Source organism: Camelus bactrianus, chromosome 2, assembly GCF_048773025.1.
Source record: "Camelus bactrianus isolate YW-2024 breed Bactrian camel chromosome 2, ASM4877302v1, whole genome shotgun sequence".
NCBI lineage: Eukaryota > Metazoa > Chordata > Mammalia > Artiodactyla > Camelidae > Camelus > Camelus bactrianus.
In genome coordinates this window covers 89,169,545-89,194,105 of record NC_133540.1, presented here as the reverse complement: position 1 = coordinate 89,194,105, position 24,561 = coordinate 89,169,545, and the positions used below count along the sequence as shown (strand labels likewise).

Here is a 24,561-nt window from a genome sequence, read left to right as displayed (position 1 = left end):
TATCTGCATTAAATTACACCTTTCTTCTGCGCACATGACAGTTAGGAAAAAGAGGTCTGCATTTTAGCCGGTTTTATCTTGTCAATCAAACCTTTAGTAATGTGTCTTTTGTTAGAGTAAATGTTGTGGGAGTTCCCAGACAACAATTTTAGATAGCAATGCCAGTATACTTAAAAAACATAAATCTAAAATACTCTGCTTCACATAATGTGAACACAATGAGGTGTCCTAATTTTTTCACACCAAAGGCATTTCCCTCTTTATCCATTTGATACAATGAGAACCGTTCAAGAAACAGGGGGGAGCAAATGACCTCATTTTGAAGGCTGAGTATCGCTATCTTCAGTTTTCCTCACTGAAAGGTAACATGAAGCACCTCTCACTGAATTTCCTAATGCTCAATAAAATCAGCATGCTATTTCTCAGGATAAAAACAACCTACAATGGAAACTTCAAAGCAAAAAACAATTTTTTTCCCAAAATATATATGCTAAATGAACACTTTAACCTCAATATTGTAACTATCTGAATCAGCATTATCTTGAAATAAGATCAGAAATATAATACTTAACCAATATGAATTGAATTTTTTTCTGGATATTCTTGAAGTCACACCTAAAATGTTGCAGCATTTCACCTGAGCTAAGACAAGCATGAAAATGGCATCATGGAAATTAAAATTCTATCTCTGGTAACAATATAAACATAGATTCTGTTTTCTGATTATTTTTCTGGCTTTTTTATCTTTGAGTATCTGTCATCCCACAGCTATACGCAGTTACCTATTATAGAAATACTGCCCCATACACTAATCTGTGAACGATATAAATTTTAAACTTAATGCTGACAATTTAGTATGCTGCCTGGCATGCATTCTAAGCCTTGTGAAAAATGAACAACAACAAGAGATTCCCTGCTTTCTGTTAAGATATTGGATAACAACAATCAATCGTGCTTAGAGACCAAGGTTTTTTTTTTTTTTTTTTTTTAATCAACCCTTGATTTCAAAACAGCAGTCAAGCTATGATGTCTGTTGCTTCCTCTGCTGTTGAAATACTTTTAGGTAATATGGATTTCAACATTAGTCACAAAATTAGGCCAGAAAAGACTTCCACAATCACCTTTTCTAATACCTTTATTTTATAAATTAAGATCCAATTGAATTTGCTTTCTACATTATACTGTAAGCCATTTGCTGTAAGCTATTTAATGAGTCAAATGTTAGTGCTAAGGAGAGCAAAATGAATTTGAGTCATACCAGCTGGTGATCTATAAGCAGTATCAAATTAACTAAATCAAACTTATTCATGGTTTGATTCAATTACGTACACTAACACAAGATTTAAGAGTCACTGGTGAAAAAGGGTATATTATATAAACAGATGAAAAGATATTATAAATCCTTTTTTTTTAATTATCTTGCAAGAATCTCTGGTATCCCAACCTCCATAATAGAAGGCCAGGTGAGGAGCACCGAGGAGATATTCATTTGGTTTCACATATTATGCTCGAATACTTTCTAAACAGTATGCTTAAAAAACAAAATAAACATGACTGTTCTCGTAAAATCCAAAACTATTTTAAAAGGAATATTTTTCCTCTATACCTCATATGGTCACTAGTAGTAGATATGGTTGACTACTTGTTGAATTTAAATGAATTCACATTTTAAACAGAGTTTCCTGCTAGTTTATTAAATATAGCCAAAACATATTTTACTCATGAAGTAACTTTTAAAAAGGTATTAACACTCTAACATAAAGTTCAACTATATAAAGACATTATCTATCTCAATAGTCCAACCCAGATTTATATACTAAATGATAAAGAACCTCAATATATAGAGGTTAGTCAATGATATGCTTATAAGTTTGAAAAAGTTTTACTCAAGTTAGTTTCCATTAAAAAGATCCTAAAAACTCCAGAAAATTATCAGCATTATTACTTAAGAGTTGTGTCCAGCTTTTCCATACTGTGATCAACCAAAACTGCACTCCAATCAAAAAAAAAGTTAACCATCATATATAATCTAAATTCTAAAAAAAAAAAAAAAAGCTGTTAAAAAAGTTAGATTATCTGGAAATCCCTTATTTGCTTTTTTTTTATACCTAAGCCTTCCATCTCAGGATTAAGAAGATAAAATGTGCTATTATTTTTCTTCTATCCACCACTGTCTTCTACTCAATAGGAAATACTTTGTGGGGGCAAGGGGAAAATAATCAATTGAACTCAGTTTCTTTTTTTAATTTGGTTAGTGAAAATGTCAGCCTTTCTTGGCCTTACCCAGATATCAGCCTTGGTGGTGATAGGTTTCCCTCCATAAAGGTTGATCATTTCGGGGGCTCTGTATGACAGAGTTGTATACCTGGCAGTAAATAAGTAAAATGGAGTGGAGATATAAAAAAAAAAAAAAAAAAAAAAGACAGATACTACATTGTTTCTACATAAAGTACGATAAAAAACCTTTAGGTTCAATAACATTATAAAGAAATAATACTATTTTAAAAGTTCATTAAAAGTCCATCAAGGATTAAACAATACAAAGCATCTATACACATTTTTATTCAACAAGTACAACAGCATCTCTAATAATATAAAAAATGAATTTTTAATAGAAAAATTTTCAATAAAGACAACATATTGGAAACATAGTTTTCCTTGAATTTCTTATATGAAAGATACAATTTGACTATAAAAATATCCTTATCAAAATATTTTGGTCTATTAATTTAAAAGTAAAGCTTCTACCCTCTCAAAAAATTAGTTTATATGTTTACTAAGCAGTTTGTTTTTATAGACTCTAGCATAATTCCTTACACATGGTAGTAGATCTCCTTTAGGTTTGTTTTTGTAATTGTTTTACAAGTAACCTAGTTGCCGTAATTCTAACTACACTAATTAAGTACACTTCTGAAACTGATGGCACAAGCAATTTGGAATTAGAAGATACTATGGATAAATATTTACCAGTATAAAAACTCCAAATCCAATATGAACAAAATATCTGAATTAAGTTGTGCTCAATTTCCTGGCAGAAATTATTAGATATCGAAGGAGCTCCCATATTATGGCATAATTTAAGATTCATTTTGAGTGTTGATACGTTTTATTTTACACGAAGTATCTTGAAGTTCAACATTCTACCATCTTACTTTTTCCAAATTACCCTGATTGGTGAGGCATTCTGAATGATACTACAGTAGAAGAGTGATCTAAGACACCAGTATATAAACTGCATGAGAGCAGGACTTTTTTCTGTTCACTGCTATATACTGCAGTGCCAACAACAGTGCCCACTACATTGCAGGCCCTGAATAAACACCTGTTAGCTGAATAAATGGTTAGAGCATTTTCTCCTCAATTGAGCCACAAAGCACAGGAACACATGAGCTTGCATTCATCGCTACTGTAAAATTCTGCTGAACCTTACTTAACTGTACTTCAGATCTTAACAGCAAGAAATGAAGCTTCCAACAAGTCAGAGATGCTTGAGCAGAATCCTATAGCAGCCATTATATACCATAATCCAATAACTTTTAAGATTATATGTACCTACATATATTCACAAAAAGCCAATTTAATAATTCATTGTTCTGGTTTTCTTCAGGACATTTGTATGTTTACTAAGGAGTTTGTTTTTACGGAATCTAACATAATCATCATATCCTGAGTGGAAACACGTAAGTCTAGAAAACCACAGTTTGGTACAAGTGGGCCAGAGTAAGATCAGTTCTGTTTGAGCTATTTCAAAACACATGTTGCAGTTCAAATGAAAGCTTCTAGACAGTCTTAAACAATTGTGAATTTGTGAGGAAATGAAGAAAAACAACTTTAAAAAGGCAACTATTTAGAAATTCCTATTCTGACAGATCTTTCTACATTCTGTATCATTTTATTAAGTAATCGAAGAATTACAATAGTACTATTTTCTAAAACTAGAAAACAGAAAAGTCAGGGACGGTCCCTATAGCACTCTAGCAACCATGGAAAGTACAAGATTAAAAAAACAGAAGGCACATATGAGTTCTATTTCTACTGAAGAGTCTTCTAATACATTATTATAAAGTAACAAGTTTTCCACATAGTTTTCAATGCATTAATTAATAGGTTAATCTTCTTAATGTTAAATATGAAGTAAAAGCCTACATGTTTTTAAATAATTTAATTTTTTCCTAACAAGCACAAATCCTCAGTATCAATAAAACAAAGATGTTTAACTGAACTCAACAAGAACCTAAAACTCCCTTTAATGATTCCACTAATTACTATAGCTTATTTAACAAACTTCTTGATAAATTTGTTTACAATGTAGATGAAAATTTTGTTTCCATGGTAAAATGCATTTCCTATTGAACTCAATGAGACATAAGCTAATCGGTGTCTATGGCACAGAAATATCTTAAAGAGATCTATAAACGGAATACCTAAATTTATATTAGCTGGGCTGGTCACAGACTCAAGTTAACTAAAATTCCCACGAGATGAAGTGCAATAAAGACAGACACTTACTTTTTAATTTCTTCTTCTACTGTATTAACTCCATCTTTTTGAGGATTAAGAAATTTATTTGTGGCACTGCCAAAGTCACAAAGTACATAGTTTCCATCATCGTTCAACAAAATATTTTCTACCTTCAGAAAAGAAAAGCAGTAATTAGTAGTATTTTCAAGGTGAAAATTACCTTTTTACAACAATGTTTTTACTCAATAAACACTAAAGAGCTTGTGCCATGTGGAGAGAGAGAAGAGAGAGAAAGATAGAAGATACCTCAAATTGTAAGAAAGGGGAAATAATTCAAACCAAAAATATACCTTACTATAGCTACTATTTCTCTTACTAAGCCCAAAGAAGTGCTTCTCCCATCCCAGGACGATTTTTGCAAGGGCCAAGAAACCCTAAGTCCTCTCTGAAACCGTTTCTATGAAAGAGAAGAACTAACAGCAGTCAGAGTCTACACTATACCTTTATTCTTCTCCTAACACTTCAGCTTATCTGTAGAAAAGTAACAAAACCCATTACAATTCTACTTCTGATTGACTCCTAATTCCACTTTTATCTAATATGCTACACTGAAAAACACGGATTGACTTTATGCCTTAACTTAGAGATCAGAATTGTAGAAACTTAAATAAAATTATGTGCACAGTTTCTAGAACAGTAGAGTCTGGGTTCACAGTCCAACTCTGCCACTTACTAGCATATGTACCCTGGGACAATTTGCTTAACCACTTTTGTGCTTTAGTTTCCTTACCTATAAAATGGGGGAAATAATATTTATTACATGGAATGGTTGTAAAAACTGAATGAACTAAAACATGTAAAGAGCTTAGAACAGTAACCAAAATAAGGTAAGTGCAGGATAAAAGATAGTATTATTATTAACTTTTTTCACAATAGTTTTTCCTGAATGAGTGATTCTCTACACTACCAAAATACTCATATCATAGTTTCTTTATCATTTTTCTTCTTTATTGCATTTTAGCCTACTTTTAAAAGATTTGCATAAAATGCTTATATAAGAAATCTACTTAAAATAAACATACGTTTGCATAAATTTACACATGTAAAAAGAACTAAGTATATGAAGTATGGGTCTATACAAAATTATGCAGTTCAATGTCTTTTTTGTTTTAAAATCAAGAAGATTCAGTTGAAGACATCAACTTTACATTAAAAAAGTTAATGAGCTACAACAGCACAAAAAAATCAGACCAAATTATTAGGGAGAATGTAGAAGTTACATATTCAAAAGAACTGAAATGAACTATATAGGTTATCCAAATTAAGGGACAGAGATCTGCAGTCATGCATTTCAAGCTTCCCTTGACTTGTATCCTTTTACCTTAGGTTTCCCTAGATGATGCTTTCATTGTTAACAACTTACATTCTTTTTTAAGATTTTTTAAAAATTTTTACTGAAGTATAGTTGATTTATAATGTAGTGTTAGTTTCTGGTGTACAGCATAGTGATTCAGTTATACATACATACATTCTTTTCCATATTCTTTTCCCTTATGGTTTTATTATAGGATATCGATTAGAATTCCCTATGTCATTCAGTAATAGGAACTTGTTGTTTATTTATTTTATATATAGTAGTTTGTATCTGCTAATCCTAAACTCCTAATTTATCTTTCCCCCACCCCCTTTCCCTTTTGTTTTCTATCTCTGTGAGTCTGTTTCTGTTTTGTAAATAAGTTCATTTGTATCATACTTTAGATTCCACATAAGTAATATGGTATTTATCTCTTTCTGACTTTTCTCTTAGTATAATAATCTCTAAGTCCATCCATGTTGCTGAAAATGGTATTATTTCATTCTTTTTTATTGCTGAGTAGTATTCCTGTGTGTGTGTGTATGTGTGTGTGTGTGTGTGTGTGTGTGTCTTTATCCAAACATCTGTTGATGGACATTTAGAACAACCTATATTCTAAGTGACATCCTCTATTCTCTTGTATCTTAAGAACATTTTATTAGCTCTTTTCATAAATTTTGTATAATTAGTCAGAATTGGGATTCATTCATTCATTAAATGTTTACTGAGACCCTGCTATGTGCCAGGCACTGTTCCAAATGCTTGGATACCTCACTACAAAAGAGCAAAGTCCCTGCCCACATGGAGCTTACATTATAGTGGGAGAGGACAGAAAATAAACAATAGGCATAATACGTAAGCAAATTATATAGCATCTGAGAAAGCAACAAGTGATAATAAAAGGCAGAGCAAGCAGAGAATGAAAAGGTTAGGTTGTAAGTATACGTAAGGTGGTGCAAGGATGGACTCACTGAGAAAGTGAATCTGAGCACACTTGAAGTTGGGGAAAGACTAGCCACAGCATTTCTGGGCATAAAGCATTTTAGGAGGAGGAATTTTTGTAATCTCAGTGTGAACAGGTATCAAAGAAGACATCTATGGTTCTAAGTAATATGTGTAATTATAGCTCAAGCAATATGATACTAGGAATATTCAATCCCCTTTGGGGACTTTTTCCAATGTAACAAGTGGGTACCATATGAAAGAGGTCAGATTCCACAAAAACATAAGATAAAGTAGCCTTAAAGTGACAATCACCACCGAGTTAAGGTAAATGATGTAAAACTATAGAAAATTATAAATACCCGAGTAAAGAGACCCATTTATAGTCGCCTCCAGTATCTTTGGAAAACACCCTGATGATTCATATAAATTACAGGAAGTAGGAAGAGTGCTGAACTGGGAAGAACAATGTAGAGGGACATCTGACCTGTGTCAGTGATGTTCCTATTTTTGTCCATACGAAACCTTAAAGAAGCCTACTCTGTAAACAGAAGCAGAGTAGGGAGCATAAAATCTACCTCTACAGTCATGCTAGAAACCCTCAGGGTCATGGAAAGCACAATTTCAATTCTACTGTCAGTCTGTACATGGCCTCAGGAAATGCAGCACGGGACAGAGAGACCAATCTCAGTGTTGGTAATAAAAACTGGTTTAGATGAAGACAGTCCAAGAACATTTTAACTCCAAAGTTTAAAATGTATTAAACCGTAAGTAATCTAAAATTCGTACCTTCAGATCCCGGTGAATTATTGGAGTCTTACACTGATGCAACCTTGCGACAGCTTCACAGGTATCACAGAATATCTGTAGCACTTCTGGTTCCGTAAAACCTGTCTGCAGCTTCTTGTTCATCTGATTCACGACCTGTCCAGCTAACCAAAAAAGTAATTCTGAGAAGACATATTTTTAATAAATGAAGACTACTGCAAACAAAGAAATTAAGAAATGTCTTTACAGTCTCAGGTAATGGGAAACTGCTTTTTCATAATATTCATGTAAGGATGCTTATTATCCCATATTGTGCTGATTCAACAACATACATTTTTTTCACATTTTTACATCTCTGAAATGAGAACATCTTAAAATAGACAATGTTCTGCTAATGCTATTGGCTATATATTTTTTTAAACATTTTAACATCTCCAAAATCAAGGTATACCTTATCATTGATGGCATCACAGATCTGAAGAAATAGTTATTCTGCACTGTGCTAGCTTTTGGGTAAACAATGGTATAGAAAAAGAGTCTCTATTATCATGGAATTTATGGTCTAAAGGCACAGATGAATATTAAACAATCACACAAATGAATACTTGTCACAATCATGTAACAACAAGGATGATATGAGAGAACCCTAAGTTTAAATTGGTGGAGGAGGATGGGGAGCAGAGAATGCCAGAGCATTCTGTCTAAGGAAGTGATTATTTACGTTGCGACTGAAGGTTAACTAGGGAGTTAACCCAGCAGAGATTTGGGAGAAGAATGCGCTGGTGATAGCAAGTGGCACATATCAAGGCCTCTGGTTTGCAAGAGCTTAATGATTATGAATAACTTTTAAAGAGAACCTCTACAGATATGGTCTAGAAAGCAGAGAAAAGAGTAAAGTATATTTTAGATTTTATCTTGAAAACCAAGGAAACTTCCTGATCTGACTTTTTTAAAGGTTCCCTTGATTAGGGGATGGAGGAATCGCAAGAGCGGAAATAGAGAGCTGGGTTAAGGGACTAACGCTCTAAACAGGGTAAAAGATAATGGGTAGGTAACTTACTAAAATCAAATAGCCACACCAATAAGCCCTGAGAGGATTATATAAAACTACAGTAAATTTTAAATAAATGAGTAAAGAGCTCTATTTAGTCACTTCTAGTATCTCTGGATAACACCCTGATGCTTAACATGAATTATAGGAAACAGGAGGTGTGCTGAACTAGGAAGAACAGTGTGGAGGGACGCTGTTATATACACATTCTACAATATATTAAATATTACAATATACTACAGTAATTGATCATCCAAAAATGATATTTCTTAATTATTAAGAAAAAGTTTTCTATCATTATACTTTAAGAATACAAATAAATACATGATTCATTCAGAAAGCATTCTAACAGAAATCAGGTTTGGAAATTGAAGAAGGCAAGCTTATGTTAACTTGAAACTTTCCTTTAACAAGTTCAAATAAGTGACTGTTATTTTGTAATCTGTAAGAAGATTCAAACACATCTGCTCCTTCCATCATTACTGTCTAAACAGCATTCTTATATATCTTCTGAAATAGCTGCTTTTTTCTTCGAAACTTAAAGTAGAAAAAAACATTAAATTTGCCTATCAATCCCCAACTTTCAGAAAACTCAGGTCTACTTGGTATTATTTGTCAGACTGTCATATAAGATTGAGGCAGCAATTTCCTCCATTTTCTTGTTTGTCAGATGTCCTGACTTGTTTTATCCAAAAATTAAACACTTTTAAAAAAGTATTTTATTGGTGTTCATTCACAGTCTTTAAATACCATCTCACAGCTAAAGAAATCATAACTTTGAACTCATTCTACTCCTTCCAAATTTTCAATGTTGTAATGAGTAGAATAAATTTTAAACAAAAGTCAACCCTCTTTCTTCCTCTCAGAGATCTTTGGACTAGAAACCTTGAATCACAAAATCCAAGTCCTCAGAAAAAGCTAAAACCCGTATTTGAGCTGCATTTCAAATGTAGAAACAAATAAAATTTCATTATTCAAAATCATATTCTGAAAATTAAAAGTATTCTAATGAAAAATTTAAAAATCAGATTCAGAAAGCAAACAATATATACTGAAGGTCTTTTAAAACAAGAAGCACATAATTCCCAAATCGTTCCCTATTTTTCAAACAGGTATCATATCCTAAAGAAAAATTTTCATACTCTGTCTAATTTCATCATTAAAATTTAAAAAGTCAACATTTTTCTAACCTCTTAAAATGATCATCCAACAATCTTCATAACTCTGAGATTACACTTATTACCATTTAATTTAAAAAGCCATACAGTCCAACCTATCATCCTATTTAAATTTTAATACTTGGTTTTTGTTAACAAGAAAATTAAATTTTATCTGCAGTAGATTGCACCATTGGCCCCAAATACTCACTCCCCTAAAAAGTGAAGCTCATTTAGTTCCCTTTTTAAAATGTCTTCTGGATGGCAATTAATTAAACTCATCCAGGGTTATGATTATTCTTGATTAAATTATTTTCAAAAAGTTACAAGGAGCCAAGGACTATTAGTCAACTCTAACCCACTTAAGAATTAGTATGTTAAATGCTAGAATTCAAGAAAGTAGAATAAAGAAAATCAGCTTTTTTTTCCTTAAAGAGATCACAATGCTTTACAGTAGAGAAGAGACATGAATAAAGAAAAACCATCAAGAAAACATCTAATTTTTATATTATACGTGGAAATAAATTACTAACAGATCACAATAGGTATTATAATATTGATTCACTTCATTTTCCTCTTACAAGACTGGAGGAAGTGAGACCACATTTCCTCCATTACCATCACCATCATCCTTCTCCTTCAACCTTCAGGAAGGGACAACAGTTCCTGGTATCATAATTAACAGTCATAACTGTCTTAAAAGAATCTAAAAATAAACCAGGGTCCCCTATAACCCAAACTGCCAGATATAATCTAACGGGAAAAGAAAAGGGCAAGTTTGCAGGAAACACTGTTGCTTGCCCCCTTCACACATATTTAAGTAAAAACAATTTTTCAGGGATTTTAATAATTATTATTGTAATTCTTAAGGCATACTAAACAAGTAAATATTTCTTTGAACCTACCACATTAGATCCAAATAAAATGTGACTTTTTTCCTTCTAATGTTTATAAATGACTACATAATTTTATACAAATTATAGATCAAAATGTATCCTTTAAACTTATTACATGTAATACATTCAAAGATAACATAAGAGAGTGCTTGAAAAAAATCTTATAATACTAATATGGACAAAGTATGCTCTTCTTGGTTGGATTATGAAAGAAATGCATAGGAAACATGTCAGGTAACTGCTCTTTACCTGCTTAATTTCCTGTTTTAAACTCAAGAGCATTTTTCTAATTGTCTGTTTACATGCTCATATCATCACTGCAACAGCTATGACTAGATTTTAAATCTTTTCTAACAGCATTCCTTAATTAGACAAATAATTAAAACTTAGATTGCATTATGTGTCCAGAATTAGGTGACAGCTGCCCAGGGAGAAATCAAGACACCCAATAACCCATTTTATGGGCGAGCTTTTTTAGCATAAAACAATTGCAGAAAATACTTACCTCGACAATATTCCATTAAGATAAGCACTTCCCATACATTATCACTAATTGAATTAACAGCACAGTCCAAATAACCCACGATATTTTTGTGACCAGACAGCTCTTTCTGCAAAAAAGAAGCAAAATTTTAAAAATTGGAAAACACACACTTTAAAGCTCTATTGTTAGTGATGATGTGAATTCTAAATTAATATATTTAAAGAATTTCACAAAGTAAGATTTAAAAGTATGGAATCCGACATCTCAAAAGGTTTCAATGGAAAATTTACTTACATGTCACTGTCATCTTCAAACAGGCAAATATTCAATGAATACTTATTTTTTAATTAAATGAGGAAGAAGATGGTTCATCCGAAAGTAACCATCTCCAAAAGTGAGAGTATGAGAGTCTTTTGGGACTAAAAATAAAGTATCAGAACTTTTACTTATATTTCTATCTCTAAAAAATAAATATATTAAGCTCTAATATTTATGAACCAAAAATTATACTCTCATTTGTTTGTTTTGTCTGCACCATATTGCAATTTATGACTATGTAGTTAAGTGGATTTATGAATGTATGTACTTTTAACTAAAGACCATGAAATGGTGAACAAATAGAAATATGAACAAATAGCTGAAAAAGTTTTCTGTAAAGAAACCATAGATTAAAGATAATACTAATAGTACAAGTACAAGGAAATAAGAAGAAAATGGCAATTCTGACATTTCTGCTCTTAGTACAAGACAATCATCAACACATAATAAAGTTAAAAATAATAATGAATTAAGTTAGGCCTGTCTATGAATTAAAAAACAATGATCAAGAATACTACTCAAAATAATATTTTTTACAAAATAATAATTTACATCAATTATCATTAAAATAAACCTAGTTTTAACCGTGCAATGTAATTTGAGATATTGGCTAATGGCAGCTAACATGGGAATAACTTATAAACATAAATAATAGAGGATGTGTCATCAAAAAAGAGCCGGAAGACAACTGCTCTAAAGAGCTCATCTCCCCTAAAATACCTTGTTTAAAAGCACAGGATTTGAACGTTGCTATTGTTGATGATTACTATATGTTTATGTATCTCAAAATTACACAAATCCTATTGAAAGGAAGAATTATGGTACAATAGTACCATATCTGAGCCCAAGTTAGTCAGAAAACTTAGTCTAAGATGCCCTCTTACCTTGGGGTAAACCTTTTCATCCTTTTGACTAATAGCCTTTCTTTAAAAAAAGCAAGTCTCAAAGCCTGATCAACTCTAGTGTAGCTAAGGGACAGGGATAATAGCAGAATTCAGATTAAGTTAGATTGTATAAACATGTCTATCTTCAAAGAAGAGAGATCAAAATATATGTGTTGATAAGGATGTTGATTAAAAATAAGAAAATCTCCTTCTTAGCAGTTGGGTAGGAGTGTCAATAACAAGTGTTTACAAGGAAGTAGAAAAACTAGAACCCTCATATACTGCTGGTTTGGCTGCTACGGAAAACAGTTTAATGGTTCCTAAAAAAGTCAGATATGGAATTGACCCAGCAATTCAACTCTTAGATACATACCCAAAAGAAGTGAAAAGTACTCAAATAAATAAATATGTACACATAATTGTAGCAGCACTATTCACAATAGTCAAAAGGTAGAAACAGCCCAAATATCCATCCACGGTTTGAAAAAATATTCCATCAACAGATGAACAGATAAACAAACTGTGATATATATGGTATACATAATGGAATATTATTCAGCCATGAAAAGGAATAAAGTGCCAACAAGTGCTACAATGTGGATGAACCTCAAAAACATGCTAAGTGAAAGAAGTCAGACACAAAAGGTCACATATTGCATGATTCCATTTCTATGAAAGATCCAGAATAGGTCAATCCATAGAGGTAACACAGATGGGTGGTTGCCAGGGGCTGGAACAAGAGTAGAATGGGGTGCAACTGCTGAATGGGCAGAGGGGTTCCTTTAGAAGCAATGAAAAGGTTTTAGAACCAGACAGAGGTAGTTGTTGCACAACATTGTCAATGTACTAAATACGGCTGAAATGTTCACATCGAAATGTGACTTATAAAATGTGTAACATGAATTTTACCTCAATAAAACAAAAAGTTATATATATTAGCACTTAATAAACACTGGATGAGGAGGAGGAAGAGGAAGACGGGGGAACAAGAATAAGAAGCCATTCAGAACACTGACAATAAGCAACCCTAGAAAAAAAGGAAATTTTTATTTTGTAACTTTTTTTTAAACTGCTTAGTTAAGTGCAGTTTTCTTTAATGGCCTATTAAAATATTTTTCACTTTTCCTAATATTTAAAAAGAATTTTTTTCCTCGTTGAAGCATACTTTACCATATACTACAGAGTACACACACACACACACACACACACACACACACACACAAAGGGTCCACTTTACAGCATGATTTTAAAAATGAAAAAATGAAAAGCAAAACTGTTGTTTGTGAGTACAAACACATACAGTGAGTGTATTAAATACCCATGGAATAGGTAAGCACCAAATTCAGGACAGGGGTTTCTTTCTGGGTGAGGATAACAGCATAAGGATAACAGAATACACAGAAGACTTCAAATTATCTGTAAGATTTTAACTCTTTGCTGAGTAGTGGGTAAACTGCTGTTCACTAATTCTCTAAATTTTTCTATTCCCCAAATATTCTGTAATTAAATTATTTTTAAAAGGAAAAAAGAAAGCAGAGTAGCTTGCCTGTTGAACTACAACAGGGAAAGGAGGAGAGGAAGGAGTTGGCTGCATTTAGCCCTAAGTATGGCTATAAGGAACATCCTTCAAAGGTTTTCTAGATATACATAGGCCAATAAGCAGCTTACCTAAAAGCTGGTTAATATTATGGTGCAAAACTGAAAGAAAATACACCAAATTTTAAAAATGGAATTACTCTTTCACTTACCATAATTGTAATTTCCCTTTTACAAATGTTGAGGTCTGTCACATTATTGACATACATTCGCTTCAACGCATGGCGGAGTCCACCATGAGTCCGCACCAGGAAAACTGTGGAGAACCCACCTAGAAGAACAAATACCAATTAAATAAAAAGAATCTGAAACTACTGCTGAAATCATGTAACATCTTAGAGAAGCTTAATCTCAGAGGGAAATAAACTGTACACAAGACAAAAATTGGAACAGTAAGCAACTAATATACTAAGTTAACAGCTGAAACATGGGCTTCCTGTGACAATCATGAAGCAGCACATACAGGATAACATGCTTCTCAGGTGAACATGATTCTCTAATTTTAAAGTTTACAATAGTAGTATCATTTGGATGGGAACAGTTCTTATGTAGAATGTGGAAAATGCAACGACATAACTATACTACTACAGTTTAGCAGTATTCTAGTGACTGCCTACCCATCTGACTCCCCTTCTCTGCTACTTAATATGAGACATCAAGGGATCAGATGTGTAAGGCCCTCCCTCCTCCCTCCTCCAGGTCCAGGGGATGAACTAACATTGTTCTAAGGCGATAATGGGAATCCCATTTCCTCTTGTCAGCAACTGATTTAGAACTGGACATGTAACCAGTTTTGGCTAATGGGACAGAAGGGAAGATCTGCTAAGGGCTGCAGGGAAAGATTTTCCTCTCAGGAAAAAAATAAAAGAGAGAGAGAGAGAGGGCTATAAAGAAGGTCTTGCTCTTCTTCCAGCTTTTGGATTCTCCTATATAAGTATATAATGCTTAGACCTATGGAAGCCATCTGTGGCCACGATGGAAAAAAGAATCAGAAAGAAAAGGACCCAGAACACTGACACAGTTAGGCTACTGAATTAGACAACTGTAGATCCACCGCCTTCCAGAACTCTCATGTAAGATGATAAATGACCTCACTATTTATGTCATAGTTACTTGGACAGTCTGTTAAACATACCCAAGAGAGCATCGTATCTGAAACGCATAGCCAGGTATTCTAAAGAACAAATGCTTCTGTCACATTTAAAACAAAGTTTTCCACCTTCAGTTTTTAAAACTCATTTTAACATAGAATATTTTGTAGCTTAATTATAATTTTAAAACAAAAAAATGGTATGTCACTTTTATCAATCTGCTAGTCCTTCTAAAGCAGCAAATTCAGCAACGATAAGACACTAGCACTCCAGTTCAGTACAAAGCACTCAAAGGAAAAGTAAACCATTGGAGATAAACAACAGGGGAAAAGAGCTCCTAGGACACGCCAGAATCAGCGCAGATTTATTCCAGAGTCTAACTGCAGGTATAAGAAACTGTACGACTCCCATCTTACAGATATGGATTTCCATGTATACAGTTTCGGGGAAATTAAATCAACCACCTCACAAGGCAGTTACCAGGAGAGAAAAAGATGATGTTTGGGAAAGGTACTTAAGTAAAAGCTCTAACAATGCAGGGCATTTCTTTAAAAGATGTTCACTTAGCATTAATTTTATGTGCAAGCATTAACAAATTAGTAGCATTAATAAAGTGCTACTTAAACTAGTCAAATTTTATTAAAAAATTAGGGAAAATGCTAAAATTTAGACTACTCTAGATATGAAGGTAGTATGGGTACAGGTCAAGATAAATCATTTATATAGCATTTATTTTGAGACATTCTAGAGATTCCCCTAGAGCAATGTTTCTCCAACATAACTGCATTAGAATTGCCTGGTGAGCTGGTGGTATGTGTGTATGTGGCAGGGTGGGGGGTAGCTGTGTGTGAGGGGGTTAATATTGAATAGTTTCTAGGTTCTGACCTCAAGTCTGATTCAGAAGGTCTCAGGCCAAATGTATGTATTTTGCTGAAAATTCCCCTACTCATTTTTCTTGTTTTGTATATGTTAAGAATATATAATGATATAAATTGGTTATTAACTGGGGCAGGGCAGGTGGAGTCCCCCAGGTGATTCTGAAGTACAACCTAGTTAAGTACACAATGAACCAGGGCAAAAATTCCTGAAGAAACCATGGATCCTATATATCCATTCTCAACCATCCACATAACAAAGTAATTTTAACCCTATGAATTAGGAAAATTAGGGGGAAATATTAAGTTTTATTCATAAAACTCCTGTTCCTAAAAGTTAAAGTTCAACAGCTGCACCAATCCTACATCAGACAAAGATCCACCAAAATGTTAAATTTTCTACGTGTTCATCAACTATGATCTGTACCTAAACATGGTAAATAATGGTCAACAGTACCTGCTCTCAAATGAAATGGGGTTGTTTATATTTCTCCAAATACTATATTTTCCAAAATTTTCTGATGAAGTTTTTAAAGTTAGCTAATAATATTTCTGTTTGAAGGCGGCACTCAGTGGGAGGTAACTAGTTAAGACATTATAGTAATCCAAGAGAGGACTATCACCTGCTTGCCACCAATTCCTCAACACATCTTCTTCACAGAAGTCTTTCATGACCAACCCAATCCATGCTCATCACTCCCTCAGGCACCTCCAACCAGAGTTTTGACTATATTTTTACATATTTCAATTTTCAACTCATGTCATACATAAATCAGAAGATCACTGGCAGTATCCACAAATTCCACTTATTATATATTTCTATGTCCAATTCAATATATTGTTCAAGTCCAGTTCAAGACACAGTCGTTAAATTAATGCTAAATTTACAATTCCAAATATGGGATTATGAAGAATACTATAAAATTTCCAAATGTTCTCAAAATCCTACAAAAATAAAAGAACCAGTGACAGATACTGGTCTTTGTTATGTTAAAGAGGTGATTACTGCTGGGGCCCCCAGACAGCTTCAGGCTGGACACTGGTCCCAGAAAAACCAACTACTTCCAGTGAGCCTGAATCTAGGGGCTGAGATCCTGCCCTTTGGGACCTTGACAGGTCTTGGCACATAAACAAACCTAGGAGCAATAAAAATGTAATAGGCTATTTGGACAAGCACCGAGTTTGAGAGACAACCACAGGCTGAGGCAGGGTTGAACAACAAGGTCATCTCCTACATAAGGCCACTCCTTCAAAACTGAGAGAAGCAGTCATTTCATCTATGTGTAGAAACCAACCCAGAGAGTTAAGCAAAACAAAGAAACAGAGGACTATGTTCCAAATGAAAGAATAAGATAAAACCTCAGAAAAACAACCTTACTGAAAGAGAGAGAAGTAATTTACCTGATAAAAGAATTCAAAGTAATGATCATAAAGATGCTCAGCAAACTGAGGATTAGAACAGATGAACAGTGAGAATTTCAACAAAGAAAGGGAAAAACATCAGAAAATACCAAATAGACGTCACAGAGCTGAAGAATAAAATAACTTAACTGAAAAATACACTGGAGGGACTAAACAGCAAACTAGATGAAGCAGAAAAAAGAATCAGTGAACTCAAAGACAAGCCAGTGGAACTCAACCAATCAGAGCAGCAAAAAGAAAAAAGAATGAAGAAGAGTGAAGACAGTTTAAGGGGCTTATCTAACAATATTGAACAGACAAATATTAACAATGCAGGGCTCCCAGAAGGAGAAGAGAGAAAAGGAAATAAATCTTATTTGAAGAAATAACAGCTGAAAATTTCCTTAACTTGAGTAATTAAACAGACCTCGAGATCCAGGAAGCCCAAAAAGCTCCAATTAAGAGGAATCTAAAGAGACGACATCAAGACATTATATTTTTGACATTATAGTTAAAATGTCAAAAGTTAAAGACAAGCAGAAAACATTAAAGCATCAAGAGAAAAACAACCTGTTACATACAAGGGAATCCCATAAGACTATAAGCAGATATTTTTAGGAAAGACTTTGCAGGCCAGAAGGGAGTGTCATGATACATTCAAAGTGCTGAAAGGACAAAACTTTCAACCAAGAATACTGCACCAGGCAAAGTTTTCACTCAGAAGTGAAGGAGAGAGAAAGAGACAAGCAAAAGCTAAAGATGTCCATTACCACTAAACAGGTCTTAGAAGAAATTTGTTAAGGGGACTTCCTTAAGCAGTAAAAAGAAAAGGTAGTAATTAGTAGCAAGAACACAGATGAATGAACAAATCTCACTGGAAAGATAAATATACAGCAAAGGTAGGGATTAATCATTTATAAACTAATGTGAAGGTTAAAAGCAAAAGTAGTAAAAAGAACTATGATTATAACAGTTAAGGGATAACAAGATTAAAGGATGTAAAATGTGACATTAAAAATATACAATGTGAAGGAGAGAGAGTAATAGTGTTGATCTTTACAACAGTAACAAACGTAAGTTGCTATCAACTTAAAATAGACTGTTACAGATACACTTTTATGTGTAAGGCTCATGGTATCCATAAAGCAAAAACCTCTATGGGCAAACTCAGAGATATTATAGGTTCAGTTCCCAACCACTATAATAAATAAATATAATAAGGCATATTTCAATAAAGCAAGCCAGGAATTTTCTGGTTTTCTACTATATATAAAAGTTACCTTTACACTAAACTGAAGTCTATTAATTGTGCAATAGTATTAGGTCTTTAAAAAACACCAATGTGCATACCTTAATTTAAAAATACTTTATTACAAAAAATGCTACCCATCACTTAAGCTTTCAGTGAGTCTTAGTAGTAACAGCAAAGATAATTGATTACAGATCACCATGAATATAATAATAATGAAAAAGTTTAAAATATTGCAAGAATTACCAAAATGTGACAAAGTGAGCAAATACTGTTGGAAAAATGGTGCTGACAGACTTACTCAAGGTAAAGTTGCCACAAACCTTTCATTTGTAAAAATTCAGTATTTGTAAAAATGCAATAAAGGGAAGCACAATAAAACAAAGCACAATAAAACAAAGTATGCCTATAGTAAGCATACAAAGATAAAGAGAAAAGAACACAAGCAAACATCAGAGAAAGCCATCAAACCACAAAAGAGAGCAAAAAAGAAACAAAGAACAAAAAAATGCAGAAAAAAATTAGTAAAATGGAAATAAGCACATACCTATTTATAGTTACATTAAATGTAAATAGAGTAAATTCTCCAATCAAAAGACAGAGTGGTTGAATACGATTTTTTAAAAACCAATCTATATACTGTCTACAAAAGACTTTATATGTAAAGCACATACAGACTGAAAGCAAAGGGATTAAAAAAATACTCTATGCAAATGAAAATCAAAATAAAGCTTAAGTAGCTACACATATATCAGACAAAACAGATTTAAAATGAAGACTATATAGTAAGAGACAAGGATGTTACATGATAGAGAAATCAATCCATAAAGAGGATGTAACATTTGTAAATATATATGTACCCAACATAAGAGCACCTAAATATATAGAGCAAATATTAACAGAACTAAAAGGAGAAATAGACAGCAATACAGTAATACTAGGGAATTTTAATACCCAACTTACATTAATAGATAGATATTCAGAAAGAAAATCAACAAGAAAACATAAGCCTTAAATGATACATTAGACCAGATGGACTTAACAAATATTTATAGACCACTCCATCCAAAAGCAATAGAAGACACATTCTTCTCAAGTGCATATGGAATATTTTCCAAGATAGATCATATGTTAGGCCACAAAAGAGTCTAAATAAATTTAAGAGAACTGAAATCACATCGAGCATCTTTTCTGACCACAATAGTATGAAACTAGAAATTAATTATATAATGGAAACTGAAAAATTCAAAAATATGTGGACATTAAAGAATATGCTACTGAACAATCAATGTGTTAAAGAAGAAATCAAGAAGTATACCTTGAGACAAATGAAAATTAAATGTAATATGCCAAAATTTATGAGATGAAGCAAATGTAATTCTAAGAGGGAAGTTCACAGTGATAAGTGTCTAACTCAAGAAACAGGAAAAGTCTCAAATAAACAACCTAACTTTACACCTCAAGGAACTACAAAAAGAACAAAGCCTAAAGTTAGAAGGAAGGAAATAACAGAGACTAGAGAAGAAATAAATGAGATAGAGACTAAAAAGTAAATACAAAAGATCAATAAAACTAAGATATGGTTCTTTGAAAAGATAAGCAACACTGACAAGGAAAAAAAAAAAAGGCAGAGGACTCAATTGGAAATGAAAGAGAAGATATTACAACTGATACCACAGAAATGCAAAGGATCTTAAGAGACTACTAACCAAGTGAAAAACCCAGAAGAAATGAGAAAAACTCCTAGAAATATAAAATCTACTAGGACTGAATCAAGATGAAACAGACAACCAGAACAGACCAATTACTAGTAAGGAGACTGAATCAGTAATCAAAAACCTCTCCACAAAAGTCCAAGACCAGACAGCTTCATGGGTGAATTCTACCAAACATTCGAAGTAAAGTTAGTATCAATCCTTTCCAAGCTTTTCAAAAAGAATAGATGGGGAGGTAACTCTTCCAAACTCATTTTACAAGGACAGAATTACCCTGATACCAAAACCTCACAAGAATATTACAAGAAAATTACAGGCCAATATCCCTGGATGCATACAAATTCAAGAATCCTCAACCAACAAAACATTAGCAAACTGAATTCAACAGCACATTAAAAGGATAATAAACCACTGATGAAGTGGAATTTATGCCACAGATGCAAGGACAGTTCTACACCCACAAATCAGTCAATGTGATACAGCATTAACAACATGAAGGATAAAAATCATATGATCATCTCAATAGATGCAGGAAAAAAGTTGACAAACTTCAACATCCATCTATAATAAAAGCTCTCAACAAAGCAGGTATAGAGGCAATGTACCTCAGCCTAATAAAGGCCATATACAACAAGCCCACAGCTAACATTGTAGTCAAAAGTGAAAAGCTGAAAGCTCTTCCACTAGGATCAGGAATAAAACAAGGATGCCCCCTCACAACTTTTATTCAGCATAGTATTAGAAGTTCTAGCCAAAGCAATTAGGCAAGGAAAACAAAATTAAAAGCATCCAAATTGGAAAGAAAGAAGGAAAACTGTCACTATTCACAGATGATATGATATTAAATATAGAAAACCCTAAGACTCCATTAACTATTAGAACTAATAAATGAATTCAGTAAAGTTGCAGGATACAAAATCAATACATAAACATCTACTGCATTTCTATACACTAATAATGAATTATCAAAAGAGAAATTAAGAAAATAATCTCATTTACAATTGCATCAAAAAGAATAAAATACCTAGGAATAAATTTAGCCAAAAAGGTGAAAGGTTTGTATATTGAAAGCTACAAGACACTAATAAAATAAATTGAAGAAGATGCAAATAGATGGAAAGATATTCCATGCTCATGAATTAGAAGAATGAATATAGTTAAAATGTCCATACTACCCAAAGCAACACACAGATTCAATACAATCTCTATCAATTCCAATGGCATTTTTCACAAAAGTAGAACCAAAAATTCTAAAATTTGTATAAAAGACCACAAATAGCCAAAGCAATCTTGAGAAAAAAGAACAAAGTTGGAAGCATCACACTCCATGGTTTCAAACAATCTTACAAGGCTATAGTAATTAAGAGTATGGTACTGCAGAAAAACAAGACAGATGAAACAATGGAACACAACAGAGAGCCCCAAATTAAATAAACCCAGACATACACAGTCAATTAATTTATGAGAAAGGAAACAAGAATATACAATGGGGAAAAGATAATCTCTTCAATAAATGGTGCTAGGAAAATTAAACAGTCACATGCAAAAGAATGTAACTGGACCCCTATCTTACACCACACACAAAGATTAACTCAAAATGGATTAAAAACTTTACTGTAAGATCTGAAACCATAAAACTCCTAGAAGAAAACACAAGCAGTAAGCTCCTTGACATAGGTCTTGACAATAATTTTTGAACCTGACTCCAAAAGCAAAAGCAACAAAAGCAAAACTAAACAAGTGGGGCTACATTACACTAAAAGTTCTCATAGCAAAGGATATCATCAACAAAATGAAAAGGAAACATACTGAATGGGAGAAAGTATTTGCAAATCATATATTTGATAAGAAACCAAGGTCTAAAATATATAAAGAACTCATACAATTCAACAGCAAAAAAAAAAAAATTCTGATTTTTAAAATGAGCAGAAAATATGAAGAGACATTTTTCTAATGAAGACATACAGATGGACAATAGGTACATGAAAAGATGCTCTACATCATTAATCATCAGGGAAATGCAAATCAAAACCACAATTAGAGATCACCTCACACCTGTCAGAATGACTATTATCAAAAAGACTAGAAATAGCAAGTGTTGGAGATGATGTAGCTAAAAGACGACCCTTGTGCACTATTGGAATGAAAACTGGGGGCAACTACTATAAACAACAGTATGGCAGGTCCTCAAAAACTTAAAAATAGACCTACCTAAAATACGATTCAGCAATTCTATTTCTGAATATTTATCTGCAGAAAATAAAAAGACTAATTTGAAAAGATACATGCACTCTTATATTCATTGTAGCATTATTTACAATAGCCAAGATACGGAAACAACTTAAGTGGCCACTGATGGATGAACAAATTAAAAAACTGTAGTTTGTATGTATGTATATACACATACACATACATACATACAATGGAATATTATTCAGTCATAAAAAGGAATCTAGCCATTTACAATAGCATAGATGAACCTTGAGGGCATTTATGCTAAGTGAGATAAGTCACATAGAGAAAGACAAATACCATATGATCTCTCTTCTCTGTGGAATCTAAAAATATTTTTTAAAAATTAAATGTGAAAAAAACTAAGCTCATATAGAGAACAGACTAGTAGTTTGCCACAAATGGAGGTTTGTGGGTTGAAAAAAATGGGTGAAATGTTTTTGTCTTTTTAGTTTAAATAAATTAAAATATTTAAATAATGGGAGATGGGTTATTCTGGATTTTAAAAGACATTACAACCAAATTCAACACATAATCTTTGATTAAATTTCAGTTTCAAAAGAAACCATACATGTTCTTTGTGGTGGTGAACTATCTGAAAATAAGTTGTAGATTAATGTAATCTTACTTATTAATATTTCATATGTATTTAAACACATATACATTCTTAAAATGCACATATTACTCTGTATAACCACAGTACTTCTGTCCCATCTAAGAAAATGAACAATAATTCTAATACAATCTTGATTCAAAATTACACATTTTTTAAAAATCTATAAAGAAAAAATGGTAAAATGTTATTAGTAGCTGAATCTAGACGAAGGGATATGGTTATTCACTGTACTACTCCTTCAAACTGTCTGTACATTTTGAAAATTTTCATAATAAAGTTGGAAGAAAAAGAACAAGAGACCCAAGATATTTTCCCCAGGTAATTCCTCTCTCTCCTGCCATCCAACAACCCACCACCATCACTGAGAATTATTCTACAAGAACGACAATGTTGCTGATTATCCAGACTCACAACTTCCCCAAAGACACCATTAGTCCCTTGCCCAGAAAAAATGTTTATGGTATCCTAGAGACCTACTGCTCCAACATCCCAACACACAACAAGCACTTAATGTTTCTCTACTGTATATAGTATCAGATACGCAAATCAACAAGATAGAGGAAATACTAAGTTGTCAGCAACTTCTGGTTTCAACCATTGCCAAAGAAAACAAAGTCATTTGAAAAATATCTTCAAAAGTATATAAGTGGAACAGGTACTTATTTGGCTGTGGGATTTGAGCCAGAGGAAAGCTCCTCCTATCCAATGACCACTGGCCTGTGAGACAACAAAGTTTCATTACTCTAGGTTAAGGCAGACTCCAGACGTTTCTTTTTTTAAAGTAAAAATATCTCTAGAAAGGATTACTAACTTAAATTCATGCAAAGTTACTTGTATCAGTGTGTGCCATCTAGTATAAGGCTTAGTCAGGTACATCTGGGTGGGGAACAAGAGGAGGGGGAGCTGGAAACAAAATGGCAAGAGCACAACATTCATACAGCTCTGACTATATACAAAGCATTGCTAAGAACATTAGCTTATTCAGTTCTCACAGCATCATGAGGCAACTTAATATCAACAGCAATTTAATGCTATTGCCATTCTATAGATGAGGAATAAACTAAACATGGAGAAAGAAGGCAAGCACCTAGTCCAGTTACAGAAAGCTGATAAGATGATTGTTTTTTTTTTTCTCATAAATCTCATGTTCTAATGATTTCTACATTCACACCTGTCTTTGTAATGCCAGAGGAAAAGTCTATGAAGGGTCTGGGAATAACATTACAATTGTGGAGGAACAAAAGAAAAATGGGATAATCAAGAAAGAATAATGCCCCCTCTCCCCTAGAGGTTTCTTCTTGGTGGAATCTTACTTAGTAAGCAGTATTCCTTACACAGAAGAGCCCTGTAGGTCAAAACCATGTTTGATTTGGACAGCACAGCACCTTAGAAGACTGGTATATTTCAAATGACAATCTAGATTTTTCAGTTTCTCTTAAAAAAAAAACTTGAAAATAAGGAAACAGAGAGT

At 33.0% G+C, this 24,561-nt stretch overlaps 1 protein-coding gene across 2 annotated transcripts in view; it reads right to left on the bottom strand.

Annotated features, from left to right (window-relative positions):
* The window catches only part of BMP2K (BMP2 inducible kinase), a 118,892-nt gene that overhangs the window by 53,579 nt on the left and 40,752 nt on the right, over positions 1–24,561 (bottom strand). For both annotated transcript variants that reach the window (XM_074345937.1, XM_074345945.1), the window contains exons 2-6: positions 14,064–14,182; positions 11,135–11,240; positions 7,547–7,689; positions 4,510–4,631; positions 2,284–2,365 (exon numbers count right to left, since the gene is read on the bottom strand). In XM_074345937.1, coding sequence (XP_074202038.1) covers positions 2,284–2,365; positions 4,510–4,631; positions 7,547–7,689; positions 11,135–11,240; positions 14,064–14,182 — 572 coding nt within the window. The remainder of the gene's footprint in view (positions 1–2,283; positions 2,366–4,509; positions 4,632–7,546; positions 7,690–11,134; positions 11,241–14,063; positions 14,183–24,561) is intronic.